The sequence below is a fragment of the Pezoporus wallicus genome, unplaced genomic scaffold (assembly GCF_028554395.1).
Source record: "Pezoporus wallicus isolate ANWC-B61680 ecotype Strahan unplaced genomic scaffold, APGP_CSIRO_Pwel_v1 contig_4722, whole genome shotgun sequence".
Lineage (NCBI taxonomy): Eukaryota > Metazoa > Chordata > Aves > Psittaciformes > Psittacidae > Pezoporus > Pezoporus wallicus.
This window is the reverse complement of record NW_026641840.1, coordinates 7,234,862-7,260,917: the sequence shown is the minus strand read 5'-3', so window position 1 is coordinate 7,260,917 and position 26,056 is coordinate 7,234,862. Positions and strand designations below refer to the sequence as shown.

Here is a 26,056-nt window from a genome sequence, read left to right as displayed (position 1 = left end):
TGTAATAACTTGAACAGAGAAAATTTTGGTTCATACCAGAATAATTTACACTTAACAGCATTTTCTTGGTTTGAATAAGACCTTAAGAGCATTCAGCTTTTCCCCTGTGTGCAGCTGAGTTGCTAAAATTATCTGAACTTCTTTATTTTTATTTTATGGAATGTGAAAAATTTATACTTTCTCCTACAGCAAATTAATTTATAAGATGCAAGCACAGACAAATGTTTTTTTTGTGATAAAAATATTTCAAGGCAAGATTGTATTATTTTTCAGAAAGGTGGGGCTTTGTACTTAGAATTAAGCTTCTGTTTAAAATGTTGTTTTAGCAGAGTTTTTCAACCCATTGTATAATTTCTGGGTCTTCCTACCTGAAACATTTCTGTGAAGTAGTATTTTGGTGTCTTCAGTTAGAAATACCACTTCTTGTGCCACAAGATGTTTCAGTGACTCCAGTATATTTTGGCTGGTTTCAAGAAGCATACACTCTTTTAATCTATACACAACCTCAATTAGTGTTCAGGTCAGTAAGTGGGAAGACATTTATGGAATCAATCATTTTGGGTTAAGGAGTACACATACTGCAAGTGTACTAATGGAATGGAAATAATGCCTGGAACATCTCCAGAACAGTCACAGTCTCAATGGACCAATTAAATATGTATGAAGAATGTTTCCAGTGAAGTTCAAACACATCAGCCTGAGGCTTATTTTTTGGTTTAATTTATTCACAGCCTTTCTGTGTACTGCTGCTTGCTCGTCCAAAAACACTTCTGCACACTGCCTTCTGCATCATCTGCGTATTCACTGACTGATACAGTGACAGTTGCTATTTTTAATCGCCATCTCAGGAGCAAGGAGTAGACTCTAGTAGAAAAGTACAGTGTTCGTATTCAGGTTAGCAGGTTTTATTTGTTAATAGATTTGACATCATTCACAGTATGGAAATTAGTCTTCAGAATTAATTCAGACAGTTTTGAGCATTTAACAAAATTTCTTAGCCTGAATGTGCTGTCATTATTAGGTCTTCAAATCAGAGTATTGCATGATACGGCCTCTACTGCGTATCTTCACATCGCTGCTTTTTGTCCTTCATGAAAGAAATGCTTATACTATAGCTAGAGGCTGCTTTTTTTATATATCACGAATGCTAGAGCTCTTAAGAAACTTAGTTTCCTGATAACTGTCATTCTTTGCAAAATGTATAAAAAAAAACACATGCTATTTTATAATATAAGGTATAGGGTAAGAAATTCTTTGCTCCCTCTACTATTTTCAGTAATAAATAAATCCAAACTATTAGAGGTTTTGTAAAGAGAGTTTGTTTCTTTTGATGGGTCTCAGCTCTACAGTTTGTCACTGATCAGAGAGCACCAGCATATTAGCTGGTTCATCTGTTATCAGTTCATACACTGTGAGTAAGTGGGATTGTCATATAACCAAGCTGAGAGCTATTGGCAAAGCAACTGAGCAAAGACAGCCTTTTAAAAGGATTACTGGTAATGTAATTACTTGCGAAAGATGAATGGATAGCTCCCATATGAAAACACCAGCATCTTAATATGTTCTTTAAGCAATAACATTAGTGGAATGAGAACTATTCCAGTAATGGTGTATGCTACTGGTGGATAATGGCACAGTGAAGCAAAGACATTTGTGTAAAGTAACCACTGAGTTGAAGCCAGAAGCATGCTTTTGTTTCTTTAACTACTTTCAAGGCTGTTACTGAAGCAAAACTCACTTTCTGGTGACACTGTAATTATTTTATTAAGTACAATGGAAGTTGTGAAACTTCAAAGCTCCCAATAGATTTTTCTTCTAGTCTGAAGAAAAATCTCTGTTTATATCCATAGTTAATCTATAACTGCTGATAGTATTTGTAATGTTTATGAAAAAAATATAGTGTTAATATGGCTCCTGCTACTGGAGATGCCAGCCCAAATCATAGAATCATAATCATATAATCCTTAATCATATAATTTGAGTGCCCCCAAAATCAGATAATTTTCTAGAGAAGCAGAATTAATTTAGGACCTTCACTTCAGGCACAGGGTAAACAATCTTGGTGATGTTGTAAAATTAATCTCTGTGCATGAGAGCAGTTACGGTCTATGGCTTGATACCCACTTCAACCATCAAGATGACTGACTTTTCCTAGTGAATAAGAACTTCTACATAAGTGTATTGAAACAAGCATCTGACCTTCATCTTTTTCAAATCAGTGACAAAAGCCCAGTAGTCTTCAACGAAACTTTAATACTCCTTTAGATAGTAACAACTGTGTTTTTCTTTCCCCCCAGTTTATAGTAGGGGACATTTTTCCCTGCACTATTTAATAAGCTCCCTGGCATCCATACAAATAATTGATTTCTGAAACATACAATGACAGTTGTGTTATTTGAGTAGTTTAGTCCTAAACACTTTCTTTCCTTACCTTTGATAATATTTCCTTCTTGTATCTTCTATATATCTTTCTTCACACTATTGGTTCTATCTTCTCATTACTTAGTAAGCAAAATTCTGGTGCTTGCTGTATGCTTCTCTCTACGTTTTTTCTTCTTCTGCTTCATCAGGCTCCATTTTCCATTCATTTATTGAGTTTTGCTATTGGCTGTTGTTTTTCTTAAAGGTTTATTTTCTGAATTTGAGTAATAATATTTTAAGGACATACATCCTTACAATTCTTGTATCAGAAACCTGATTGGGTTCTTTTTTTATGATACGTGGGCAAATAATCTGGTTTTATGAGTGTCAGAAGTTGCATGCTTATTTTGTACAGTGCAGCATTCTAAACTGTAATGTGTCTTGCGACAGTAAGTTATGCCTCACAACAGCAAGATCAGATTAATAAAAGAAGCTGACACTAAGATCTAGGTATGTGTAATCGGAAAGTGGTGCATAGGAAATGTGGTGCTTTACCCTTCAGGAAAATGAGTCATAGTCAAAATATTCGTACTTCAATCATCTGAATTTACTATCCTGTAGTACTCTTTTATAATAATAATATAAATATATATAATATATAATGTAAATATACATTTATATATAAATATGTAAATGTATAAAAATTTCCCTTGAATTTGATCTGCATCAGATTCATGGGAATTGCAGTACACCAGAAAATCAGACTGTTGAAATATAATTCCCCAGCTATTTAGGTTCCTAGCTTAAGACATGAAATAAAGTTGTATCATAAGGTCTTTCGCTGGACCATGTGAAAATTTCATGTTTGAACTCTCTATCCATCTTGTCAAGCTATCTTAGTGTGTTAATTTTTGTGTTTTCCAATCAGTTTGAAAATAGAGCCAAGTTAAACAATTTTAAAACACCCTTATTCAATTTACCTCCTCAGTTTTATCGTTTTTAGTTTTTGAGATCATTCATGCTGTTTCATTATCTTCAGTGAGGTGACTTGCTGTGACTGAGGTAATTTCCAGCACAAGGGCAAAACCAGAGCTCCTTGAACTCAGAGAGGCAGGATTCAACTTCAGTTTCTCTCTCTGAAAAAAACAGAAAGAGAAAGAAGATATTATTATCCATTTGCAAAGTCTGATTGTATGGATGTGGTAGAGATGATGCCGTCTAAGGTCTGCCGTTGTTGGGTGGTTTCAGGAACCTTTTGCCTTTCTGACACAGCTGTGCTCATTAGGACATCCACTGCCTATTAGGGCTTGGTTTTGTCATTCCTTTTGCAACATGAGCAAACTGGATGAGCATTAATAAGGCTGTGCTTTGGCAGCAGGTGTGACTATATTACAGAACAACAAAAATTAAAGAAGTATTTCAATTTTCTACATTTTATTAATTTTTTCAGTAATAAATGAATTAAAACTAAACAACCATTATCAGGGCTTGGGTTAAAAAAAAGAACAGGTTTAACAAACTTTTGTTCTGTAATACAAAATATGATAACATAGGTAGAAAGCTCCTGGAGATGTTTTTAAACATTTCATTTTGAAAGAGCATCTAGAGCAGAGCTATTTTGAATGACATTAATGGCAAGGTCCAAGGTGTGTGAAGCTGTCAACACAGCAGGCACACATTGCCAGCACAGTACGTTAAGCAGGAGCTGAGATTTGAAGCAGTTTTCACCTATAATAAGGTAATAGTTCATTCCAAACTTTTGACATCATGAGCTGTTCTGTTAAAATCTTTCTAGAAGAAATTTGTCCACATGGTAAGTCCAGCTAGAGAATAGCCTTGATACTTCAAACCAAATGATAATGTTTTTATGTTTTTAACTTGATAAACAGGTGATCTATACACTGTCTGTGAATTGTACCTTGTAACCAAAAACCTTCATAAGCTCAGTTATTCCCATGTAAGTTGAGACAAGGGGGAGCACAAAATTACAAAATAAAATATATAAACCTTTAGAGTCAGTTTTAAGTATTGTTAAGTTTGATGGCTTTGTAACAGTAGCGATGGAAAATTACTGAGGTGCATGATACACAGAAAAAAAAAAGTGGAGTACAGCTAGAGAACATACTGAGAATTCTTGTACAAGATAAATCATTATAGTTGACATAGTTTTAAGAAAAACAGTCTAGAAGAACAGGACACAGGGATAAGGAGTATCTGGGAGTGGCAGGTGTCCAGGATGGGCTACAGTTAAACCAACTGATACAGGAGGATTATTACGTCTCTGGTGCTAACGAACCAATTAAGCTGGTATAAGCATCTACTGCGCGTGCTCCAAAGGCAGCTAGAAGTGATGAGGATGTTGGAAGAAGTAAACGACCCTCAGAGACCACCACCACAATTCTGTAAGCATGCGGGGAACTTTCTGGAAAATGATATAATCCATATGTAGCCTCATGAATATGTATGTATGCCCAGGGACTATATAAGGACGGCTTGTGTAGCAATACGGGGAAACACGTTAGGATCTCCCGTGTCTCCCAGTGCCGCAACAAAGAATACCCGCTTGTCAGCTTGAAAACTTCGTTGGCAAGTTTGTCCCTGGAATTTTCTCCGGATCAAAGTAAAGCAACAGAGCCTTTGCTATTGTCATTCATTACAGAGCCACACCTCCTGTCTTCTAAGCCAATTTGATGCAAATATAATTCCAGAAATCTAAATGGAATTAAACATGTTTTGTCTCAGCATTTAGAATTATGCAAATTCAGGGAAACTATCATTTGATTGACAGAGAAATTGGTAACATCATTAGTCAGTAGAAGCATTGTTTAAATTTTTTCTATGATGCAGCATTTTCTCAAGAACTTGGAGGCTGAAAAAGATCCCCCCTGAAATGCAGCAATGGATATCTTGCTTCAAAGGCAGCTGGCTGTAGAGGAGATGTTATGGTGTTCTGCAGTTACTGTTCATAACTGGTGATTACCTCAGTACTGTATAAGCCATCTCTGAAGCCACCTTTAAATGTTGAATGGCATGCATATATAAGCAATCATTGGTTATAGGGTTTGTGAACACTTTTCAAACTCAAAAACTGGTCTAGTATAGTATTTCACAATATTTGGTGAGTTTAAAATCTAAAGTCCTTTCCTCCCTAAACAGTACAAAATACCCCCATGGCAAAGTGAAGACCTGCTTCAACTTAGCGAAGGTATCTACTGCCTCAGATGAAATAGATTTCCTTTTTTAGTAGACTCTGATGGCACTCCCAACCCAGAAATCTCTGTAATAGATTGCCAGTAACAGTTGGAAAGGCCCAGGAATGATTGTAAGTCACATTCATCTTTCAAGGCCTCCTTGCTAGAATTGACAGTTATTTTCAAGGCTCCCAGGAAGAACATAAAGCCAAAAAACTCAGTGAAGAACTGGCCAAATTAATTTAATATCATCTCTGTACAATGACTGAATGACCTAGGAGACAGCTGAAGACAATGCTAAGAAAGTTAATCAAAAGGACTGAGCAAAGCTTTCTGAGAGACCAGTCCCAAAAGCTGTCCTTCGTTTTACAGCCTTTGTGAAATGGATGTAGTTATTTGCTCTGCAGAAGTCTAAAAATTGGGATGATTCTAGTCTCTCCAGTGGTTGTTGATCAAAGAAGCCAAATGCATCCATCTTCTCCGAATTCTGATTTTTTTCAAAGTCTCAAAGGGTTCCCTGTTTTGAGAGAAAGTGAGGCACTGAAAAATATAACCCTTCACTGTATTCCTTTAGGTGCTCTCTGTAGATGCTTGCTGGAGACTGCTTGAGCAATCATGTAAGTGATGGGGAGATGGACTGTAGGTTTTTATGCTTATCAAAACATATGTTGAAGTATTTTATAGGAAGAAAGGGATCATGTAACTATAAAACTGGAGAGGAATCAATCGGTGTTGGGTAAAGTGTTTAACAGAATATTAAACAGAGAATATATGTTCAAAAAAACTTAGGTCAGTATAATGTCTACTAAACTCAAGGTCTTTTTAGCACTACCAAAGCTATTTTGAGCTTAATATAACTCTGGAGACAAAGCAAAAGTTGTAGTATGTGAGTTTCTGGAGGATAAACTGAGTGCATACTTAACCAGACCTAACTTTGGCCACTTGTGCTGACAGCTCACCTATTCCTGGGCAAGAGAAAAGAACTGTTCCCAGCTTGTAGCCTGGCTCTGGTGACAGCAAGCCAGAAGAATACTGACTGCTGAGTGAGAACATCAGCTTAAAGTAAATAATTTTTTTTTTATGTACAATTACATGGGACTGAGCTGGCAAATTCCAAGCTTCTTCACATCTGAGTCTGACTTACTAGGACATTAGAAGGTGAAAAGACCAAGGCTGGAAAGTAAAGGGTGACAAATTATTTCACAGAATCATAGAATAGAATCATAGAATAGTTAGGGGTGGAAAGGACCTTAAGATCATCAAGTTCCAACCCGCTTGCCACAGACAGGGACACCTCACACTAAACCATCTCACCCAAGGCTTTGTCCAACCTGGCCTTGAACACCGCCAGGGATGCAGCATTCACAACTTCCCTGGGCAACCCATTCCAGTGCCTCACCACATTTACAGTACAGAACTTCTTCCTTATATTCAATCTAAACTTCCCCTGTTTCAGTTTTAACCCATTACCATGCTCAGCTTGCTGTCTACTAATGCCCTTTTCTTACTATGGCAAGACTGATGTTCTTTGGAGGATTTTTGACATAAAAATGCTTTGCTCAGGAGGCAAGATTTAAGCTTTTTGGATTTTCTGTGTGTGTGTGTTAGAGTTGTTTTGAAAATACATTTAATCAAAATGTAATCAACTTGCTGATGAAAGAGCCTGCATTTATTCAAATTTCTTTGAAAAAAAAACCCAACCCACACTAAAGAACAGTTCAAAACAATTGTAATTATATTTTACTTTGATGGGGTTTGCACAAATGTAATTGTAAAAGGTACATCTTGATGAATGAGAAGTTATATCTCATAGGTACTATGGTGTATGAAACCTAAAACGAGAATTTTCTTACTCCATCAAACTACTATATAGCTAAAATACACAGCCAATGTAGTTCAGAACACAGAAAGCTATTAAACTGTTAAAATTACATTGTTCTAAATTTGAACTATGTTTTTTAATTTTGGTTGTGGATATAATATGTTGTCTGAAAAGACATGAGAATATAATCATATACTATACAGCCCTCCCATCTTGTCAAAAGCTTTGTTTAGGAGCAGCAACGTGACATCTGGTCGAGGATAATGTGTTCCATATGTTCTACATAGATAAAATCAGACGCTGTATTTATCCAACACCTAGAATCATAGAACTGTTTAGGTTGGAAAAGACGTTTAAGATCATAGAATCCAGCCATTAACTAGCACTGCAAAGTCCACCACTAAACCATGTCCCTAAGCACCACATCCACAGATTTTCTTAATTCCTCCAGGGATGGTGACTCCACCACTTCCCTGGGCAGCCTGTTCCAGAGCTTGACAACCCTTTTGGTGGGTAATTTTTCCCTTGACGCTGTTTCCTCTTGTCCCATCATTTTTTAGTGGGGAGAAGAGATTGACACCCACCTTGGTACAACTTCCTGTCAGGTAGTGGTAGAGCCTCCTTTTCTCCAGGCTGAACACCCCCAGTTCCTTCAGCCACTCCTCATAAGACCAGAACTGAGCAGGATTCGAGGTGCAGCCTCACCAGTGCCCCAGTACAGGGGAACAATCACTGCCCTGACTCTGCTGGATGCACTGCCTCTGATACAGGCCAGGATGCTGTTGGCCTTCTTGGCTGCCTGGGCACAAGGTGGCTTATGTTCAGGGGCCATCAATCAGCATCCCCTGGTCCCTTTCCACCAAGCAGCTTTCCAGCCACTCTTTCTCGAGCCTGTAGCATTCCACAGGGCTGTTGTGGCACAAGTGCAGGACCTGGCACTTTGCCTTTTTGAACCTGGCACTTTGCCTTTTTGAACCTCATACAGTTGGCCTCATCCCATTAATCCAGCCTGCCCTGGTTACTAGTGCTCCCTAAGGGCTTCTTTCATACCTTTGTGGGCTTGGAAGCCATTTCTCCTGTCCTGACCGAGGTGTCCTCAGACACTGTCATGCAAGCTGCACGCTCCTGGCAGCTCTGTCAGCTCCCTCTGAGGTTCCCCTGGTTCATGCCAGCACTAGAGCTGCACATGTCAGTGACTGAGTGGCAGCTTGAAGATCACAAAGACAGTGGGAAATTTTATGGGTTTGTTCTTGTTTTGTTTCCAAAAATCTGCAAGAATAATTTTAAGACTCTGCAACATCAAAATGTTTTGCAGAGATATTTCAGTTTTCTAAAATGTGCTTTAAAAAGCAAATAGCCCCCAACTTTTCAGTGGCATTTTTCATTTGACAGTTTCTAAATAGAACTTTTCCATTACTTTATGCAAAGATGAGTTTTGACAGTTCCCAAATAAAATGTATTTTGTTTTTCTAATTCAAGCAGGCTTTTCATTATTTTCTTGAGAGAAAACATAGAAAACTGACTTTTGAAATTCAAACTGAGTTTTAAGACTTAGGTTGGGATTCAGGTGCCTGGTATTTACATCTTGATTAAGGCTATTGACATACCAGCTCTTACTACGGCTGAGCCTGTAGCTCTGACCAATGCAGATGGTGGTCATTCAGTTCGCCTCAAGTATAAACTTGTATTTAGTCACCTAATTTTCCAGACTTCACTCACTGAATAGAAGTGAGATTCAGGTGCCCAAACATAGGTATTGAGTACAGTTTGAAATGCTTTAGGGTGTTGAAAAAGTGAAAAATGCACAGGCCTGGTAGACATGACACAGGACACAGGAGATCTTCTTTTAAAGGGTCTGGAGGCCAACCAAGGTACTCCACAGTGCCCCAGATCACACTAAGCAAGTATGTTTAGGCAAGCAAATATCACATTACATCTCTGTTGGCTGTAGTGAGAGATTAGATATGTTGGTTCACGTGTAGATTTCTGGCTGAGTCTGAATTCCTTATAAAATGTTTTAATTGTATTAAACAAAACCATAAGTAAAAATATTTTTTCAACATAAGTTGAAAAAATAATGATCAGGTTTTCACTTTGCTCTAGCCAAAATGTAGCAGACTTCATATCTGATTGGGGAAAAAAATAAAAATCAAACAAAGGAAAGAAATATGAGAATACAATGTCCTGAGAAAACGGTCAGAATATTATCTATGTAGTAAAACTTTGATCAGGGCTAAAGTTTCATTAATTATAAAACAAATTATGAAAAAAAACAATGCTAGTAAATTCAATAATTGGGAAATAATGAATAAAGTTGTTTATTAATGAAAGAATTGGTTTATTAATTCATTGATTTTACCACCTTTCTGACTTGCATGTTAATTGGATCTTCTGAAAATCGAACAGTTTGTCAACTGTGTCGAAATCCAAGTAACTCAGACCATAGACAGGCTTGAAAACGTGGTGTTAAATCCGCACTTATGCTCTTGCTTGTTTTTAAAACTAGAATTTAATAACGTGTTTCAACTCAAGAAAATCAAGGAGGTGTTGGTATATACCTCTAGCTCCCACTATAGATCTGAAAAGCCTAATTTTAGGCTCTTAGAGTAGCATTTCAGTTACTATCTAAATGCATTTGAATTTGGGATTTGCCTTCTAAATGTAAAGACAATTCTCTTTCCATTTCAAAAGCTTTTTCTTGTTCTATGTAGCAATGCATTTAAGACTTTACTAAGTACTTCATGATAGCTGAGAAAAAGTGGCCAAGAACATTTTCTTCTCATAACCAGTTTCTATGACAGTTACTGAGGCTGCTGGAAATCTGTGTACAGAGACTTGTACTAATGTTGACTTGCTTACACAAAAGGTCTGAATAAATAGTGCTGTGTAGTATATCATAGAATCATAGAATAGTCAGGGTTGGAAGGGACCTTAAAGATCATCTAGTTCCAACCCCATTGTCATGAGCAGGGACACCTCACACTAGATCATGTTGCCCAAGGCTCTGTCCAACCAGGCCTTGAACACTGCCAGGGATGGAGCATTTACCACTTCTTTGGGCAACCCATACCAGTGCCTCACCACCTTCACTGTAAAAAAGTCTGGTTATTATAGCATTCATCTGGTCTCTCTAAGACTGATACTCAGATACCTGGTGTGAATCACATAGAACAGGTATTGGCTCCTGTCTGTTTGCCTCATTTTATGTAGCCGAGATGCTTCTCTAACTCCTGGCTCTGACCACAGTGAGGTGCTGGTATCATACGGTTCTGACACAGCTTCCCTCATGTTACCCTTTTACAGGTTAATTCCATGTCTTGATGAACTGCCCTTCTCTGAATGTAAACCATTCTTACTGAAAAATTGCCACTTGGGTCTGTCTTGATGCTCTGAAAACATTACTGAAGATCCTGGGTTTGTTGCTTCTTGAGACAGCTGTCTTCCACCCCCCATTTTCTGTTGATACAGTAAGTGACATATCCATCTGAAAGTAAAGAAGAAAACTGACTTCCCTTTATCATATATAGAATTGTAAGGGGTTTTTTCTTTTTCACAATTCTTTCTACTGGAGTTAGGCAATTAACTTCTAACTTTGGAAGTTAAACATGTTGTTCCTTGGATATAACTCGTGAGTCATGTACTACCTTGCATATGATAGGTGTTGATTAAAAATGATTTTTACAAGCAAGACCACAAACCTTCTCCAACTGTTTTTCCTTTTCTGTGTCACAGATAGGAAATGGCATTTGAAACGTAAAACTTATGGCTGATGAGTTTAATTTAAATGAGCTGCTGTTTGAAATAGATAACACTTTCATTTTAGTAAATTAATGGTGTGGCAAAAGGAAACTCAAAGATGCTTCTTCCTATAATAAAAAAAATGATGCTCTCTAGAATTCTAATATTTCACCACGTGACTACATTACCTAATCTTATTCATTTTATTACATGAAACATAGTAAAATATTTCCTCTGTGCATTAACATAAATGTAATTTCAGACTTTATACAAATCTTTGTTCAAAAATCCGATATATGTCTGGAGTCATATTTATTCACTCTAGCAAAATTGCAACTGTCACAGTAAAACGATACAAATAAAGCAAGGTTTGTGGAAGGGTTAATATCCTTTCTTTGACAAACTGATATAGCTGGAAAAAATAAGCCAGTGCTGTTTACATTCACAAAATGTTTTTAATTTTTCTAAGCAAAATGAATGTATAAAAACTCAGAATGAACAACTCCAGTTTTTCCAGACTCAGAGCATCCTTTTTCACTCTGCAGTGTTCTGTTTCTTCAGCTCACCAGGCGGAACCATGACAAGTATAGACTAGAAGACTTAACTGGGAATGCAAGTTTCTCAAAACGTGCGGTATCAAGGGGGTTGGATCTAGATATCTTTCCAGATTCCGTGATTTACAAGACAGTGCCAACATAAAATTTCCTTTGTTACTCCCTATTTGAAACAGAGTATTTCAGAACTTGCAATTTCAGAACAGATACTTCAGGGCAGTTACTTACTGTCAATTACAGAATTACTTACCCATTACTTCATACTGTAGGATCAAAATCATAAATACACTATTGTGACAAGTTCTTCAAAGAGATAATGCAAGTCAAAGTTCAAATTATAAACCATTTTCTTCTATAGGCATTTAACTTCAGATAATTAAGTCCTTTTGATGGTAATCTACATTAACACACTTTCTGTGACTTATTTATGCCTGCAGAGCATGCTATGGGGGTGTGGCACTCTAAAATCTGGCAATAGTATTCCATAGCTCTACCCCATATTTGTGCCCATCAGGGGAACAAGCAGCTTATTTTAACAAAAGAGATCCAATGTAAATAATTTTCCAAATATTCCTAGCTATTTTTTGCATATGACTTCTTCTGGTGTGGGCCTGTGTTAGCAGTTGTGGTGGGTTGACCTTGGCTGAAGGTTAGATGTCCATCAAGCTGCTCTATCACTGCCCCCCCCCCCCAAAAAAAAAAAAAGGGAGAGAGAAAATAAGATGGAAAAAAACCTCTGTCCCACAAGGGCAGAAGAGCAGTAGACAGCTGGAGGCATTCGTATGTGCTGCTCTGGAGAACCCAGATGCTTTTCTCCAGCAGAGCTTCTTTCCCTTACACTTGCTTCATTGCAGAGATGGTGCTTATGCCAAGCAACAGGGAGACTTAATATTTTATTTTAAATGGTTTTAGAGTTGCTATTTTTGACAGATTTAACAACAGAACCTTTCTGAATTAAAACAAGTGAAATAAAGCATTGACATTTGCATATGAACATCTGCAGTAACACTGTTCTTTATAGTTACTGTACACTGTGCGATGGTATGTTTGGCCAGTGCCGATTCTGAGATTAAAAATTACGGAGAGTATTTAACTTGATGGATGATCTTTCTTTCCTGAGGAGTGGAAAGTGGTTTTAAATATCAGGAGCTGTAAAATTTGTTCCTATCTTTCTGCATCTCTTTTCACATGGCATTCCTAACTATATTGGCACATTTATGAAAAATTTACTTTATAAACCACTGCAACCTCCAGAGCAAGCATGTTCACAGAGGAGAGGGGGATTGTGGTATACAGGGGGTGTTTCCTGAGCCAAGGAAAGCCCAGGGGAGTACCAAGACCTGCCAGAGTAGTTCACATGGCAAATCATGCAGGCGGGCATGTCTTCGAAGGAGGAACATTCCACTGGCCACTGTGGAATGTCCACATAATCCAGAAACCAGGCACCATTCTGTGACCATCTGCACAGGTCAAGGTCATTCATCCTACCTGACCCTCAAGGCAGATTGGTGGGCATTTATCTAAGAGCAAATGCTGCACCATCTACCCCAGCAGTGGCCAATGCCTGCGCCCAAATGGAGCTGCTGAAGGGAGAGGCTGCAGTGCAGGCTTCAGACTGAAGGAAGTCACCTTTCTCCTGGGAAAGGGAAAGAGAGCAGAGCTGTCTGCAAAAGGTGTGCTCAGGTGGAGGACCTCCTACAGCAGGTAGCTGAGCCTGTGAGAAGGGTGCATAACACCAGGGAAGCTGAGAAGGACTTAGAGAGCTGGTTCCAAGCATAGTCTGCAGTGGACTTACAGCCCATGCAGCTGGACTTCAGAAGAGTCGACTTTGTCCTCTTGATGGATCTGCTTGGTGGAGCACCATGGGATAAAGCTCTGGAGGGATGAGGGGCCCAAGAAAGTCGGTTAGTATTCAAGGTTCAGCTCCTCCAAGCTCAGGAAGGATGGATGCATCCTGACAAAGAGGAAGTCAGGCAAAAACTCCAGGAAGCCTGCATGGATGAACAAGCAGACCCTGGACAAACTAAACATAAAAAGAAAGCCTACAGAAGGTGGAAGCAAGGACAGGTAGCCTGGGAGGAATACAGGGATATCATCTGAGCAGCCAGGGATCAAGTTAGGAAAGCAAAATGACACAGATGTCAAAAGCAACAAGTAAAGCTTCTATAGGTATGTTGGTGATAAAAGGAAGGCCAGGGAAAATGTGGGCCCTCTCTGACAGGAAACAGGAGACCTGGTTATCCAGGATATGGCAAAGCTTGAGGTACTCAGTAACATTTTTGCCTCAGTCTTCACTGGCAAGTGCTCTTGCCACACTGCCCAAGTCACAGAAGGCAAAGGTAGGGACTGGGAGAATGAAGAATCACACACTGCAGGAGAACACCAGGTTGAAGACTGTATAAGGAACCTGAAGGTGCACAGGTCCATGGGACCTGTTAAGATGCATTCGTGGGTCCTGAGGGAACTGGCAGATAAAGTGGCTAAGCCACTATCCATCATATTTGAGAAGTCTTAAGAGACCAGTGGAGTTCCCACTGACCAGAAAAGGGGAAATGTAACTCCCATGTTTAAAAAGGGATAAAAAGGAAGACCCAGGAAAGACAGGCCAATCAGTCTCACTTTAGTGTCCAACAAGATTATGGAGTGGATCCTCCTGGAAACCATGCTAAGGCATATGGAAAATAAAGAGGTGATTGGTGACAGCCAGAATGGCTTCACTGAGGGAAATTGTGTCTAACAAATGCAGTGGCCTTCTGAATTACAATAAGGGAAGAGTGACTGATGTCATCTACCTGGAACTGTGAAAAGAATTTGATGGTGTCCTGCATGACATCCTTGTCTCTAAACTGGAGAGATGTGGATTGGATGGATGGACCATTTGCTGGGTAAGGAATTGGCTGGATGGTCACACACACAGAGCTGTGGTCAATGGCTTGATGTCCAAGTGGAGATCAGTGACAAGTGGCATTTCTCAGGGGTTGGTACTGGGACCACCACTGTTTAACATCTTTGTCACAACATGTGGGATTGAGTGCACCCTCAGGAAGTCTGCCGATGACACCAAGCTGTGTGGTGTGGTCAACACGCTGGAGGGAAGAGAAGCCATTCAGAGGGACTTGACACTCTTGAAAATGAAAGAGGGGAGATTTAGATTAGATATTAGGAAGAAATTTTTACTGTGAGGGTGGTGAGGTGCTGGCACAGGTTGCCCAGAAAAGTTGTGAATGCTCCGTCCCTGGCCAGGCTGGATGGGGCCTTGAGCAGCTTGGTCTAATGCAAGGTGTCCCTGCCTGTGCCCTGTGGCAGGGTGGTTGGAACTGAATGATCTTTAAGGTCCCTTCCAATGCAAACCATTTTATGATTCTATGATTCTTTGAAAATACAATTAGTAATTTATGAAACATTTATTAGAATTCCATTTCTGTTTCGTACAATACCACCTGAAGCCGAACGTTTTGATGAATACTGATTAACTGACAGGTAGTTTTATTTAGTTTAAATACACCTAGACTATATGCTAATTAATTTTCTTTATTTAGTAAATTCATATGTATATTATACTCTATTTTATTGAGTATATATGCTCATTTCTTTAATGAACAGTAACAGGAGTGCAGAATTTATGATCTCATTTCTTTGTTAATATGTCCTCTGTCCCAATTGTACATAGTAGCAATACCCGGAGTGCTTATTAGCAATGTTTAAGTTTTTAAATAAACCTGGCTTAGTGGTAATTATGTGTGAAAGTGTGATTAAAAGTTCTCTAAATGCTACTTTTGACTAAGCACAGGTAGGGTTTTTTTTCTGGAAAAGGTGTTGCCAAAGGGCAAAATACTGCTTTTTGCCTCTTGGGAGAGACAAAATGAAGATGAGGAAAATAGCCAAAGTTTTTCTTTCATCTCTTCTGTCAATCTTAGCAGAACTCTTAATATCTGAACATCAAAGCTGTAGCTTCATAGAAGATTTGGCAGAGGGTCACACAAGACAAGAAAATTCTCAGTATCTCTAACAATGAGCATCTCAAAGTTGCTGGTAAATTGAAGGTAGTACTATCTTCCCCTTATGTATGGTTGTGCAAAGAATTCTATTTGATATTTGAGCAGTGAAAAACTTCACTTTCACTATGCGACAGTTTGAGAAATGAGGTCCCATCACAGACCAGAATTTGTTTTCAGTAAACTTTGCCCTGCTGATTTAGACATGAAAAGAATGAAAATAACTCTTGCTTCCAGCATTAAATGTTCTGTGAACTTGTACACATTTCTTAGCTTGCCTTTATATTTCCAGGGACAAATTCTGTTGGGTTTTTTTTCCAGTTTTCAACTCCGTAAAAACAACACATCCTGAAGAGGTGGCTGCATGGAGTCAAATGTACTTCTGGCATAGGTCTGGAGGGGATGTGCTATGAATGGTTTTGTGGTACCACAGGGGCTGCCAGAGGATGAGTCAGGGATCGTCGACTCTGCTAGGAATTTCCGGATGTGGGAGGTAGGACATGCAAAACAGCAGAAGAGGGTGTTCCAAGCAGCCAGGACCTAAGATCGCTGCAGTAAATTGTGTCTTCTCTCAGCCAACACTTGGGAGAACATCAATAACTTTATGCTTAGCATTCTGATTTAAAGAAGTAGGACAGACAAAGCAATCTTCCCATTTGCATGCCTTTGTCATGGCCCATAATGTCACTGAGTGATTAGCCTATATGCACCTGCATGGGCAGTTTACATATATTGCCAAGAAAACTTTGACCAGGAGGGCTGGTGGCTGTCATATTGTAATTAAAAAGAACCCCTAAACTTAAAGGACGTGGCCTTCCCTTCCCCTAAAATTAAGACAGAAAGGCTTCAATTTGCACCAGCATTTGACATCAGTTGTAGTAGATTGCAAAGCATAGGTATTCCCTTCCTCTTCCTTCCTGGCTTAGTTTCTCAAAGCTCTTTCTCCAGAGCCCAACACTTTGTTTCAGAGAAGCCAATCTTCTGCTCTGGCACACAGTGTTCTCTCAAGATCCTACACCTGGGTCAAAGAAATCCTAGGCACAGCTACAGGTTGGGCAGAGAAGAGATTCAGAGCAGCCCTGCGGAGAAGGACTTAGGGGTGCTGGTTGATGAGAAAATGAACATGAGCTGGCTTCAGTGTGCACTTGCAGCCCAGAAAGCCAACCATATCCTGGGCTGCATCAAAAGGAGCGTGACCAGCAGGTTAAAGGAGGTGATCCTGACCCTCTACTCTGCTCTTGTGAGACCTCACGTGGAGTATTGTGTGCAGTTCTGGTGTCCTCAACATAAAAAGGACATGGAACTGTTGGAACAAGTCCAGAGGAGGGCCACGAGGATGATCAGGGGACTGGAGCACCTCCTGTATGAAGACAGGCTGAGGAAGCTGGGGGTGTTCAGCCTGGAGAAGAGAAGGCTACGTGGAGAGCTCATAGCAGCCTGCCAGTATCTGAAGGGGGCCTATAGGGATGCTAGGGAGGGACTCTTCATTAGGGACTGTAGTGATAGGACAAGGGGTAACGGGTTCAAACTTAAACAGGGGAAGTTTAGATTGGATATAAGGAGGAAGTTCTTTACTGTGAGGGTGGTGAGGCACTGGAATGGGTTGCCCAGGGAGGTTGTGAATGCTCCATCCCTGGCAGTGTTCAAGGCCAGGCTGGACAGAGCCTTGGGTGAGATGGTTTAGTGTGAGGTGTCCCTGTCTGTGGCAAGCGGGTTGGAACTTGATGATCTTAAGGTCCTTCCCAACCCTAACTATTCTATGATTCTATTCTCTGAAGGTAAGGGACTGCACCAGCATGGGATGGCACTAGTGGCATTTCATATGCCAATGGCGGGATTTCCTTTTGGGTAGGCAGACTGCAAACCCCAGTAGGCAGTCTGTGCACTAAACTGCAGTGATGTTCCCTGCCACACTCTTTAAAAAGGAGATTCCAATTTGATAGCTTCTGATGGGAGATCTTTTTTCTTGCTAGTTATGGATCTAGAGAACTATCGACGTATGTAATTGCAGCTGCACATTCAGAGAGCAACTACATTGCATATCCCAGGAATAAGTGGGATTTTCTTTTTCCACAGACAAATTTGGGCTCCTCCCACTCTTAAAGAGCTTGCAGTTCATAAGCTCAAGATTGTGCAGGTGCAAGACAAAGGGAGAAGTGTTACAAACCAGTCAGGCAGGGCAAGGACAATGTCTGCAGTAAGAAAGATGAGGGCATTGGCAGAACAGCCCTGTAAGGGAGTCTGCAGAATCTTGAGCATCTTCCATGCCAGACTGAGCTTACAGAACTCCTTTGGGAATTAACTTATTAACACAGTTGTGTCCAGGAAGCAGCTTGGCAGCTCCTGCTTCTCGTATCCGAGGAAGCTGAGTATCAGTGGTTGTCCCTGCATTTGGAAATGGAAACAATCTATCAATCGTCTTGGTTGGAGGCAGTCATCTTTATTTTTGCCAGTGTTGAGTGTCATCACCCATGAAGTAGCCCGGAGTGTAGGAATGGAAACATCTGCTGGGGAAAGATTCTGGCAGGGAATCCTACCAAAAAGCCTAGTTCCTCACAGCACCAGATGGATTACTCACTCCACTGGGTTTTGTTGGTTTTGCTTTCTTTCACTGAACATTTCGGATTAATCTTAAACTTCTGGAAGAGCTTTTTAGAAATCCCACCCTATTATCAATATACTGGAGTGGAGGAAAGCAGGTAGACCTAACGCTTTAACTTCAGAGTATTATCTGATGAAGAAGGGCACAGCTTTGCTCACCCAAATGCACACTATTCTAATTTTGTTTTCTAGGGCATGTGTTGGCCTTACTTAGCCCTATTTTGCTTCTGTTCCTTTTCCTTCCTGCGATGTTGTATTGGCTTTGTGTCCTTGCTGTTTGTGTCCAGGTTATGTTTTTCATTACACTTTGTAAGTATGTCTTGTTTATTTGATGTACCTGTGTTTCTGATTTAAGTTTTCTTGGTTCTTTTTCACCCTTTGGCCACAGTGTGGCATGCAGGGCATCTGGGCACTGGGACACCAGCAGAGAAATTTCTCAGAAAGCCCCAGGAGAACTTCTCTCAGAGGGTGAGGGAAGAGGAGTAGCAAGGGAGGGGTGCTGAAGAGCTACTTGCCTTTACAACAGGATATTTATTTGAAGAATTAGTAGGAAAATCCATCCTGATCTCTGGTCTTGATGTGTCAAGTGACAGCTCAGGCATTGTACACAAGGAGCAGAGAGACAGAAAGGCTGGGGAGATGGGTTGTTTTGTGTTTTTTTTGTGGGTGCTTTTTGAAAGAGCAAGAGGTATTTAAAAGAAGAGTGTGATATTTTCAGCCCAACAGGCAGAAATAGGGCTAAGATAATATGCATGATGGTCATTGCGTGTGTAGGCAATGTAGGTGTGTAGGGACTCTGACAGAGAAATGAAGACCACTGTTTCCAGTGATGGCCCTGGTAGCAGAGTTCCTTCTTCATCAGAAGCTATGCAGAGCACTAGATGCTGGCTTCATGTGAACAGGGTTTAGGAGGCTTGTATTTAGGTGAACAAATTAAGTCTATATTCTCATAGCAAAGCATCCCAGTGCAAGCTCCATAAGCATGCAGTGAAATTTATGGGCATATAAAAAAATAATTATGGACTAATATTCCATATCTGTCCAATTATGGACTGGTGTTCTGTTTTTCCATCAGATATATGCCAGAAACATCAGGGAATATGCAGCACTGCATATAATGCAGATCAGTACCTGTATCCTGGACTGCCCCAAATCAAAGATGACATGTTTGCTAAAGGTTTCATGCAAACCTGTTATCCACCAGGGTCTACATTGTGCTGCAGTGACAGCCCTTTTCTATTCACATAACTATGACCTCCACTGAGCAAATAGAAGATTCATATGTGACCAGGATCTCAGACTTCTGCAAAGTTCAAGTGAGCAAAGTTGTGAATGACATCTGTCATGGGAGCATGTGACAGGTGATGTAGCACACCAAACAACTTATCTAGGGTTGAGTTGTCCAGACTTCAGAGGATAATGGCTATGTTCTTGAACACTAAGACTGCAGTGTAGAGACATTGAAGGTAAATTAATGCCAGGTACTTGACACAGTTTGTTGAGGATGGCCCGTTCCATATGGATGTTCTGTACCTACTACTGATTACAAGAGTGTAAAGGAAAATGAGATGTCACACCCTTTCTCCTCCAGAAATGTCATTTCTGTGTGTTAGAGTCTGCAAGGCTGAGGTTATGACCCTGTCTGCTACAAGGGATTGTCCGCAGCCACTGTCAGTGACAAAATCCTGCTCAAACTTCTGGCCTATGTTGTGCATAACCTCTGGTAGTGTATAAGATGCTGGGTGATAGATGCTAAGTGGTTGGTCAGCTTGGTCAAAGATCATGGTCCAAGAAAGTGCTGTTGTGGGAAGGTGCAGAAGCCAAAGACATCTGTTTTGACTTTTGCTACATGTGTGAGGACAAAATTAATGTTCTGTTGTCAAATGAGGGTCAGCAGCTGTGGATTCAGTTTGGTGTGAGTGACTTGTCTTGACAAATTCAAGACCAAACTCAGCCCTGGCTATCAAAGATTATAGAGATGCAGTCCAAAGCATTACCTGCTTCTTGAGAGGTTCCTGGCAGTAAAAATCCCTCTCTTCAATCTTTCCCACATTTCAGTGTAGAACCGAGGATTTTAAAATCATCACTGGCAATGATAAGTACAGTACTGACTTTTCTGGACCTACCTAGTAATTTTAGCTGCTCAGTAAGCGATTAGCCTGGACAGTGGGGGTTTTGAAGACTTTTTTTAATTATTATTATTTTTATCCTTCAAAAGACAACCTTGTGTCTTGAAAAGTATGAGGTAGGTTGTAAAATGTGTGTTATTGTAGCTGAATAGTTGCACAGGGCATATAATCATTGAATACAGTAAGCTAGAATTAGAAGTGAAATATAAAAGTGAATTTCCTCTGAAACAGAGATGGAAGTTGTGTTTCTTAATGTCTGGTACAGAGAAGAGTCAATCCTCACTTGCTTTCCCCCTCATAGCCCTCCTGTAAGCAGAAGATGGATAGGTCCTGCCAGCAATGCTGTGAATAGTTTGATAGCATAGGTTTTTCTCAGTAGTCTGCGTTTGCAGAATAAAGGGCAAAGTACACTGGCCTAAATATTGCAGGGTAGTTCACACTGGTTCATCTGATACAATTATGTCAAGTTAAATGAAATACTCAGCTTCTCTTAATCCCCAGGACACTGGAGCGATGATGCACTTTCACAAGAAGTGAACTGAACTCTAACCCACACAAACTCAGTTTATAACAACTCCAAAAGCATGTATTGAATTTCTTGCTGTGTTCCAGTGTCATAGGTCAAAAATACAACTGAGTGCTAATTATGCTGCTTAATCCAACCATTTCAAAAAATCTATTTCTAACTTATTTTATTGGTTTCACATTTCCTTATTCCATTAGCAGCCAATTTTCTTCTCTTCCCTCCCTATTTGACATTTCAGAATGAATAACAAAGCAGTTTTTTAAGTGCATACACATTTCCTCAAGGAAATCAGGGCTTGAACACACACACTGGTCTTTGCATGCATGCCAATGAAGCATGCATAAAAATATGTTTGCCTTTGCTTGCATACATGCCAAAGCCTGACATTCCATGCTTTGAACTCCTTCTCCAAAAGATGAATGCATAATTCAAGAGGACTGAACAAGAATAGTGTTGAGCATAACTTCTGTGTACATGGTTCCCATAGCAAACTAGATAGACTTGGATTATGGTTCTAAACTAACCATGCACCAGGAGATATGGGTTCCTCAGAAAGAGGATGAGGAAAACCCAGCAGCAAGGGCACTCTGCACGGGCTGGCAGGCAAGCACTGAGGACTGTTCTTTTTGAAGAACCTTTCAGCTGAAGGGACAACATTTACTTCCATGTGGATTTCAGATATGAAGGTGAAATAGGTGGAAAAAAGCCACCTTTGAGGGTCTCAAGAGACTATATGCAAGAGAAAAACACTGTAATGAATTGCCTTTCTGAAGTGAACCATTCTGGGTACGTGCCAAAGTGGAGCTTGTAGAAAAGCCAGTCAGGTTTAAGTACTGACAGGTGAAACAGTAGCTAAGCAAATGTTTTGGGGATAAGCAGGCTTGAATATTGCTTAGGTCTAATTAAGTCTAATGTGCCTCATTTGGGTTTTTTGTCTTGCCCAGATGCTGGTAGTACACTCAAGGGATACTGTTATGGTGCCAACCACAGTGTCGAGTATAACTGAATTTATTTATTAAGAATAAAAATAAATGTTCAAAGGTAAAAGTGGTAGCAATCGTTTCATTTTGTGTCTCATTATATTGTGAAAAAGCACAGTCCATCATGGAACAGAAGAATAATGTTTAGGAGTCCAAATGTGTATACTACTGCATATGTGCATATTTTTTTTCCCTTCCTACACAGACACAGCCAAGGCTGATGTATAGAGAGAACTATGCATAGTCTGGTATCCTGTGACTACTGGTGTACTGATTTTTCTTTTACTCTGTTGAGTATTTGTCCTGTTTGGAAGTGTCATGGGAAATAGACTTCGTGTTGTTTTACAGCCTTCAGTAGCTGAAGAAAATGAGACTTTATTGCTGCAGAAAAAAACCTCTACCCTGCCACAATTATTTAGCTGTGTGTGTGCATTCAGATGTTGATATGCCCCTATTATAGCAGAGACTTACTGACAGCTGTGGCTACGGGAGAAGCCTTGCTCCCCCTCAAATTACCGGCTAAATTTGCCTGCTTCCACAGTACCAGGAATTCAATCAGTCATTGCTGCCAACTCTGAAGGATATCACCAAAGTGCTGCTGGAAATGATGCAGTGCTATTTTGGGGGGGATAACTTAGAAAGATATTTTCTTAAATGCCATATTGCAAAACTGTATGAATTAACCAAATGTGTCTTCTGGAATTCTCATAGCATTCATATGGAGGCTTTATTACTTTTGTAATTCACTCTTCACTGACTTCTTATAAATGCCATAAGATATATTTAAAACTTGTGCAAAGGATATCTTAGGAGACATGAAGCAAAATCAACCCCCAGAATTTACTAAAGATTAATTTAGTGCAATGAACATTTTTCATACAGACGTGTTTCTATATAAAAATTAGACTTCACGGTTAATCTCCAATAGCTCCTACAGCTGAAAAAAGATCTTTCAAAGGTTCCAATGTCTTTGGTGCTTTAGAAAATGTTCTCTCAAATTGTTCATTTGAATCTGGCCTAGATCATACAGTCCTTGGTACATTGCTATAGTTTACTTCTTCATTCTTTTACTTAATTGGTTTGCATCTTCAGTGAAAAATATGGAATAAAGAACAAGAGTAATTCACTCCAGCCTAATTTTGCAGAATCCTTAACACTAGCTCCTAAATTTCTTTTTACTAAGGATACAGCTGACTGCATTCCTATTTTGAATTAAATGATTTGTTTGTACACTTAATTGTCTTCAATCTCTTTTCATCAGCAGAAAAGTGTTGCTAAAGCACTATTTGACCATTAGAAGACAGATAAAATAGAATGATGCATCTTCATTAGTATCATATTCTCTCTGAACTATTTTTTTTCCCCTTACAGGACGGTTCTATTTACACTGACCTCTGTAGTTGTGCTTGTCATCACTACTGACTGGATCAGCTGGGACAAGCTTAATCGTGGATTTCTGCCAAGTGATGAAGTCTCAAGAGCCTTCTTGGCTTCTTTCATCTTGGTGTTTGACCTTCTTATTGTCATGCAGGTACACTCTTCTAATCTTTCATTCAAGCTGCTGAGCCTGCCTAGTCACTCTATTTCCTCTAGAGCAAACGGTGCTTAGCTAATGCAACATAAAGGTAAAAAAATGTTTGGCTTGCAGTGGCTATTAGTATTAACCATAGTAAACCATTTTCAGTGTCCCTGCAAAAAAGGCCACTGGCCTTTTATTGCAAAAAAAAAAAAAGGTGATTTGTCTTCTTAGATTAGCAGGAAAGCACTGCATGGCTTTCCAAATTAGAATGTGTTTTCTGAAAAAATTACCCCAGAAAAAGAGATGGAAGCTAGTTGTTCTGTAAATTCAAAGTTTCTCATAGGAAAATGAGAGATATTTGAGATATTTGGCGAAACAAGAAAGAAAGACTTCCATATTTCAAGCACTTATAATATTAGGCATATACACAGTCCCGCGTCTTAATAGATGTATATCAGTATTTTCTACTAAGACTCTACCTTCCACTTTCACATGAAGATTTCTTTACCTTGATGACAGGTCCATGTACCGTAATGTCTTCTGCCAGTGAGGTTAACAGGGGAGATGATTCCCTGTAGTCTGCCTGATGTCTTCTTTGAATCTAGCTGTTAGTAAAGAAATCTGGGTCACAAGTAGGTGGCCAAAAGCTTTCTTCATGTGATGCTGCACTCTACCTTTTGCATTTTTCTGTGGTCTGAGCCTTGTGTGGATAACTCACCCAATACTCTTTGAAAAATTGAGTCATTTGGGCTGAGGCCATTGAATGGATCATTGAAGGCTGGAGTGACTTTTGCTATTCCTAGACATGTGTAGACTGTTAAATGGAAGTTTAGCAAAGAATTTGATGAGAACTTTAGCTCCAATATATTACTAACTCCACTAGCAAAGATCGTTTCCAAGGCACTTACTTCTTTTTAATGAGATATCTATTGCTTGGGTAATTATCATAGAGGTGACACTGGTGCACTCAGAATTTATCACTGCTATACTAGGGTGTTAAAGCTGCATAAGGCCTGATCTTCAGTTTTGCTTTCCAATGTCCACCACTGTTCAGTGCTCATGGAGGTTCATGGTTAGAACAAGGAGGATAAGAAAGGGAACACTTTTTCCTAGTAAGATTTCTGAGGCTTTTTTTTCCCTCTCCCTTTGTACTTCATATTTTATTTACAGTTTCAAACAGATTCAAGAGAATGTATAATAAATGATTGTACTTCAGAGGGCTGTAATGAAAGCATGAATGAAAATACATGATGTATTAAGCTATACTGAATTTGATATTGTATGCAGGGTAGATAAACACAGTTGTCTTCATACCAAATAATAATTAAACCATGCTTTTGACTCTGAAAAATGAAGTTCCAGTACTTTGACCTTGGAGTTGCTGAATCTGAATATAGGGAAGAATTTTATGTGAAAAAGCCTGTCCCAAATACTGCTTCATATTTTTACAATGCAAAGCAAGACCCTCATATTAATTGCATTTTTGACTGCGCTTTGTGTGATGGAGTTACTTAAAGTTATTTATTTGGACTGCGCAACGAAGTTGGCATTGTTTATTTACAGTGTAGTTCTAGCATTATTGCATTGCTACTGCCATAAAGTCAGCTTGAGACAGCAAAATATAAATCACAAGTGAAGACCATCGGAATCATGATCCTTTGATTGAAGCATGCTATAGAATTACCCATCTGTAGAAATTCTTTCTAAGAGTGTTGTTTGTTTCACAGATTTTTTTTTCTAACTTACTAAGCTTTAGAAGCAAAATGGTAAAAATTAGAAAAAAGAACTCAAAACAAACCCAAACCACTTAGTATTAAGCGATTTCTGTTTGAGGCTGATGTTAACTAAGCACAGTTGAAATCTCATTTGATTTTTGAGTGCAAGCATTTTCTGTCCCTCTGAATGGTTGCCTTAATACTGTAAATGTTACTGTGTTTAGCAACAAGTGAAAACCAATTGAGTTTGGATATCTATTCTCAGTGCTGAGAAAAATAATCATGTAATTGTAAAGGTCATGTTTGTCTTCTTACTGTTATTATAATTTAGCTCTGTGTAGAGCATAAGAAAGGAATAAAGGTCCAAGCAGTCTCTGCCCTGAAGAGCTACCTTTTTCCAACCAGGCATAACCTAAGCAGACATGAAGAAGAGAACACTGACAGCTAAACCTTATACAGGCAGTTAGACATGAGTGATATTTAAGGGTATGTGAACTTTTTACTTTTGGTTCCATCCTGCAACAAACTCTGGCTGCTTCTAGTTTCAAAGGCTTTCCAATCCGAGCAACTCACTGAGTATTCAGGGGATGGGCCACGGGGACATACACAGATAAGAGACAGAGTAGAAGACAGAGATGTGACTGAAATAAATGTGAAAGTTATGACCACAAAAAATATTAAGACAACCCAAAACAGATCATGGAGAAAGCTGTAGGACTAGAACAGGACATCATGGACAGTGTGACTGGCTTCCGACTCAGGCTGTGTTCCTACTTAGACCAACCTCACTGTGAGGAATTGCTTCATATCTGACCTCCACAGAGCAAGGGGATCCTGAGTGCCTGTTTTAGATGGCTACTGTGTATATATCTCCACCTGATTTTAATCGCTGTATCTCTATAGTCAGTGGAGAGATCAATGTATA

The 26,056-nt window shown here is 39.4% G+C and overlaps 1 protein-coding gene across 2 annotated transcripts in view; it reads left to right on the top strand.

Moving 5' to 3' along the window:
• TMEM117 (transmembrane protein 117) overlaps positions 1 to 26,056 on the top strand; it is a 227,018-nt gene that overhangs the window by 154,123 nt on the left and 46,839 nt on the right. For both annotated transcript variants that reach the window (XM_057425587.1, XM_057425586.1), the window contains exon 6: positions 23,269 to 23,428. In XM_057425587.1, coding sequence (XP_057281570.1) covers positions 23,269 to 23,428 — 160 coding nt within the window. The remainder of the gene's footprint in view (positions 1 to 23,268; positions 23,429 to 26,056) is intronic.